Source organism: Cystoisospora suis (assembly GCF_002600585.1).
Source record: "Cystoisospora suis strain Wien I chromosome Unknown contig_1899, whole genome shotgun sequence".
Classification (NCBI taxonomy): Eukaryota; Apicomplexa; class Conoidasida; order Eucoccidiorida; family Sarcocystidae; genus Cystoisospora; species Cystoisospora suis.
In genome coordinates, this window is record NW_027154699.1 from 135 (window position 1) to 4855 (window position 4721).

The 4721-nt window shown below is 39.1% G+C and overlaps 1 protein-coding gene across 1 annotated transcript in view; it reads left to right on the forward strand.

Annotated features, from left to right (window-relative positions):
- Positions 1-642: 642 nt before the first annotated feature.
- Positions 643-4721, forward strand: part of CSUI_004153 (iq calmodulin-binding motif domain-containing) — a gene marked incomplete at its 3' end in the record, with an annotated part of 6039 nt that continues 1960 nt past the window's right edge. The window contains exons 1-4 of the mRNA XM_068064347.1: positions 643-815; positions 1866-1999; positions 2667-2914; positions 3829-4054. Coding sequence (XP_067923677.1) covers positions 712-815; positions 1866-1999; positions 2667-2914; positions 3829-4054 — 712 coding nt within the window. The remainder of the gene's footprint in view (positions 816-1865; positions 2000-2666; positions 2915-3828; positions 4055-4721) is intronic.

Genomic DNA, 4721 nt, shown 5'->3' on the forward strand with positions numbered 1-4721 from the left:
TCTATTTTAACATATACATATACATGTATATATAAGTATATATGTATGTATATGTAAGAATATCTTACTATCTGCGTGTAGATAGATCCGTCTGATGTATACAGTATACCTGTATGTATGTACTATGTCTGCTCGTACATTCACACACTACGGACAGTAGTTCGTAGTTTACTATGATAAGAATGATAAGAATAGGAATGAGGTCTTTTCACATAAAGGCGTAGGCTTACTTGCACATGTATGTGTGTGTGTCGTATGTACATACACTGTATCCTTCTATGCAGCCTATATATATATATAGATATAAACACATAGCTGGAAAAGATGCATGCAGTGTATGTTCTTGTGGAATTTAGGTATATCCAGATACATATATGGATTCAGGTAGGTAGATATATATAGATATCCAACTGGAGAAAATGCATGCAGTGTATGTTCTCGTTGAGTATAGATAGGCAGATCTACATCTATATAGATATAAATGTCTGTATATATCGGAGTAGATATATAGATATATGTATCTCTATGTACCATCTATGTATATCTGTATGCGTAGTTAGAGAAGATCTAAGGGAGATGTGCGTTATATGAGTGTGTCTCTATTTCGATGTGCATGTGTGTATTTTTGGGGTGTCTATACAGCTGGAGAAGATTCTTGAGCTTCCATTCAACTCACTACGAGCTCTTTTCACAGGGCAAGAGAAGTGGCAAATGAAGCGCCTCTCTCTCAAACTTTACTGCCGTCTACGGTTATGGCTACTCGGAAAGATAAGTGAAAAGCTTAACTATCGACAGACAAAGAAACCTCCAACTACGTAAGATAGTCATTATCTTCATTCCTCTCCATCTTTTCTTTTCTTCTGCTTCTCTTGGTATACAGACTGTAACGTACTCTCTTCTCTCTCTCTCTTTCTGCTTCTTCTCTTTCTGTGCCATTGCATGTGATATGTCTTTCTCTCTGTCTCTTCTGTTCGTTTCATAGAGGGAGGCACAGACACTCTTCTACGGTGGGTGTCGCTTGGGGCTTTTCTCTCTAACATCGCTCATGTGGCGATATAGACACATACATCTGCATAACACATGCAATGGGATAGATAGATAGATTAAAGATAGATAGATTAAAGATAGATAGATAGATTAAAGATAGATAGATTAAAGATAGATAGAAAAAGTGACTCGTAGAGAGACAGAGAGAAGGATACGTGAGAGAGAGAGAAAGGCGATAGAAAGTAGGTAGGGATATATGGAGTGTCTTTTTGTATTGTCTTGGCATTTTCCTTCCATGGATCATAAACACCCCCCAACTTACTCGTTGCAAGTTAATCCAGCTCCCATATATGTTTATATATGTTTATATATATTTGAAAGTATGTATACGTGATACCTGCGTATATGTCTGTATGTCTATCGATGTATCTATGTATATATATGTATATATGTCTATGTGTATATGTGTGTATGTGCATAGATTGGTGTGGGGGTAGCGGACGGGCGGTGAGGCTGCGAAGTGTGTGAACGTATCCGATATGTCCTACCGCGATCTCTTTTCATTAGCTGAAGAGAGAGAGAGAGATAGACGATAGATGAAAGACCCATCTTTTCATAGTGAGCAAGGTGGTAGCATTCCTCTTCTTCTTCTTCGTTATGGTTCATAGGAAGTGTGTATGCTATTTTTCCATCTTATCTTTCACCTTTCTTTCTTTCTTCGTTCTCTCTCTATATGTATGTCGACCATGCCTTCTTCTCCCGTCAACTACCCAACTACCCTTCACGAGGATTCCCTCCTGTCTCTTACACTCTCCCTTTCTCTCTTCTTCTGGACTTCTCTCTCTCCTTTCTTCCTCCTCTTTTTCTTTTTCTTGTAGGAGTATTGTAATGATGCTAGCGTCGGGCTTAGATTTGCGAAGGCTGGATAGCTCTTGGTCTCTCCTCCAGCTCATCCGCAACTATGCCAATGAGTGCTTTATGAATCTCTTCGTCACCTGGGCTTTCTCTCTAGGTAAAAGAAAAAAGTAAACAAGACAGACATCTCCGCAGAGCTGTCTCCATCTCTACATGTATCTATACACGTCTATTTATGTATAGCTAAGTAGAGAGTGATGTATAGGAATGTCTCTGTCGAGATAGATGAGTGTTCGTGTGAATATGTCTATCATAAGGGGGATATGCTGCTCTACTACTTTCTAGATGTGAATCGGAGTGGATCGAAAGATCTGAAAGTCCTTGCGGAGAAACAGCATGCGAGGGTGTGTGTCTCTAGTCTCACCCCACAAAGAAAGAAAGAAAGAAAGATTTACATATATATATACATATATATATATATATATATATATGGACACCTATGATAGATAGACACCGTGCCGAAAGTACAGGCTACTCATCCAATTCCTTGGTATACATAGATATGTTTTATGTATAGATCTTTACCTATAGATATATATCTATACATATGTATATCTATAGTTATCCTCACGTCTTTGCACTCCTTCGAGTGTATGAATATGTGTGTATATTTATGTGTATCTGGTAACCTTTTTTCCTCATAAATACCTTCCCGATCTTTCTTGTGAATGCGATTTCTTTCTTTCTTTCTTGCCCTCTTTTCTTCTTCTCTTTTCTTTCTTTGTGTTCTGTATCTTCACGGCGTTGTTTGTCTTGTCTCTCAGATGAGGCCCTCTATAAGAGGGAAGGCGTTTTATGTCCGAGAGGCTCTTCTCAGAAGCAGAAGAGACTTCTCCCAAAGACCATTATTAATATGATGAGCGGAGAGGAAGGTCTCATGCAGAAGCTCTCCACTTTAAATGACTTGTTCGAAGGAGAATTTATCGACATCCCCAAGCATGCTAAGGAAGAGGCCGCCTATCGCCTTATCAAACATATTCTTAGTCAGAATCCCTCGCGTACTATTCTAGATGTACGTCACAACGCAGATACAGATAGATAGATAGAAAGAAAGAAAGAAAGAGACGGTGGAGATAAAGAAAAGGATGTTTGCATGTATATAGACAGATATGTATATCTCTGTCTATCTATATATCTATATAGGATATGAGTGATACTGTGGTGTGCATGCGTTAAAACTGAGTAGATAAGCGTGAAGCTGTAGAACTCTATGTATGCCTATGTATGCCTATGTATGTCTATGTATGTATGCCTATGTATGTATGCCTATGTATGTATGTCTATGTATGTATGCCTATGTATGTGTCTATATAATTGTGGATACGTATGTGTGTATACATTGATAGAGGCAACGAGCTCGTCATGCCCCATGTATTTCTACGTGCACATGCATACATACACAGAAAGAAAGACGTTGATCGTTTTCATCTAGTGGAAATATGTGATATCTACATCGATATATATGTATATATATATATGTGTATAGGGATATACATTCGATCTAGATAGATACAGCTAGAGACATATCTAAGGGTGTGATATAATTCGTACTGTATGAAAGTGGTTGTCTCTCTCTCTCTCTATATATATATATATCTCCATATATATATATGTCTCTCTCTCTCTATATATATATATATATCCATCTTTCATTTCTCGTCTTTTCCTCTTCTTCCGTTCATCCAATCTTCTTTCTCTTTTTTGTGTGTCTTTGCGATGCCTCTTCTCTCTCCGTATCGCCCTAACTCCCCCATCTTCGCCCTTCTCTTTCTTCTTTCTCCTCTAGTTATCCTTTTTCTTCCATGGATGACTCGGCTTTATGGATCTCTGTATGCGTGTGTATCTATCTATCTCTCTCTCTCTCTTTCTCTTTCTATGAATCTTTTCATGTATGTGTCTGTCTGTTTATCGATGGCGCATGCGAAGACCCTACCGGGGTATGGAGAAGCGAGGAAGAAAGAACAAGAGAAGGAAAGTCTCTACGGAACAGGCGAAGAGGGAGACGACGGGGAGAGAGGAGAAGAGAAAGACGTGCGAGAGAATATGTTCGTCGTTCATCGCGGCAAACGAGGAGCCGGGGGTGGGGACGAACAAGAAGAAGAGGCTATAAGACCTCCAAGAAGAATTCCTGTGTATAGAAAGAAAGACCCAGGTATAGAGAGACACCTGAGACATAGAGCATTCATTTTGTAATCTAGCGAGAACAGTTCTAAAGAGAGAGCCATGATCCCGACAAGCCTCTCGATCATCTTCTTCTTCTTCTACCACCATGTATCTGGAGGGCTATATTTCTCTATGTATGCATGCGCCTATGTGCGTGCATGATAGCTCGTTGGAGATTGTTCATACGCACATGAAACCCTTGTCTCTCTCTGTAAATAGGTTCAAGATAGATTAAAGATAGATGCACTAAAGATAGATAGATAGATTAGAGATAGATAGATAGATATAGTAATTTTTGAACATATATATATATATATATATGTATATATGTGTGTGTCTATAGAAGATATCCACTTGGCGTGGTGTTAACGTCCCCCCCACAAGTCGGGGATTGGGCAGCTTCTTCTTCTTCATCTTATTTTTGTGTCTTCATTCTCTTTCTTTCTCTCTTTCTCTTTTTCTCTGTCTTTCCTTTCTATCGACGGGCTACTGTCTTATCATCCCCCTTCAACTACTAGTACTTCTGCTTTGTTTGATACAAAGACAAGAACGAGTAGTAGCAGTAGTAGGAGAGTGGCTCGTTAATTGTGGTGGATCTCTTCTTGTGGGGCTGCCGTTCGCTTTTCTTCTTCAACAACTCTTCCCTCGTCTCTTTC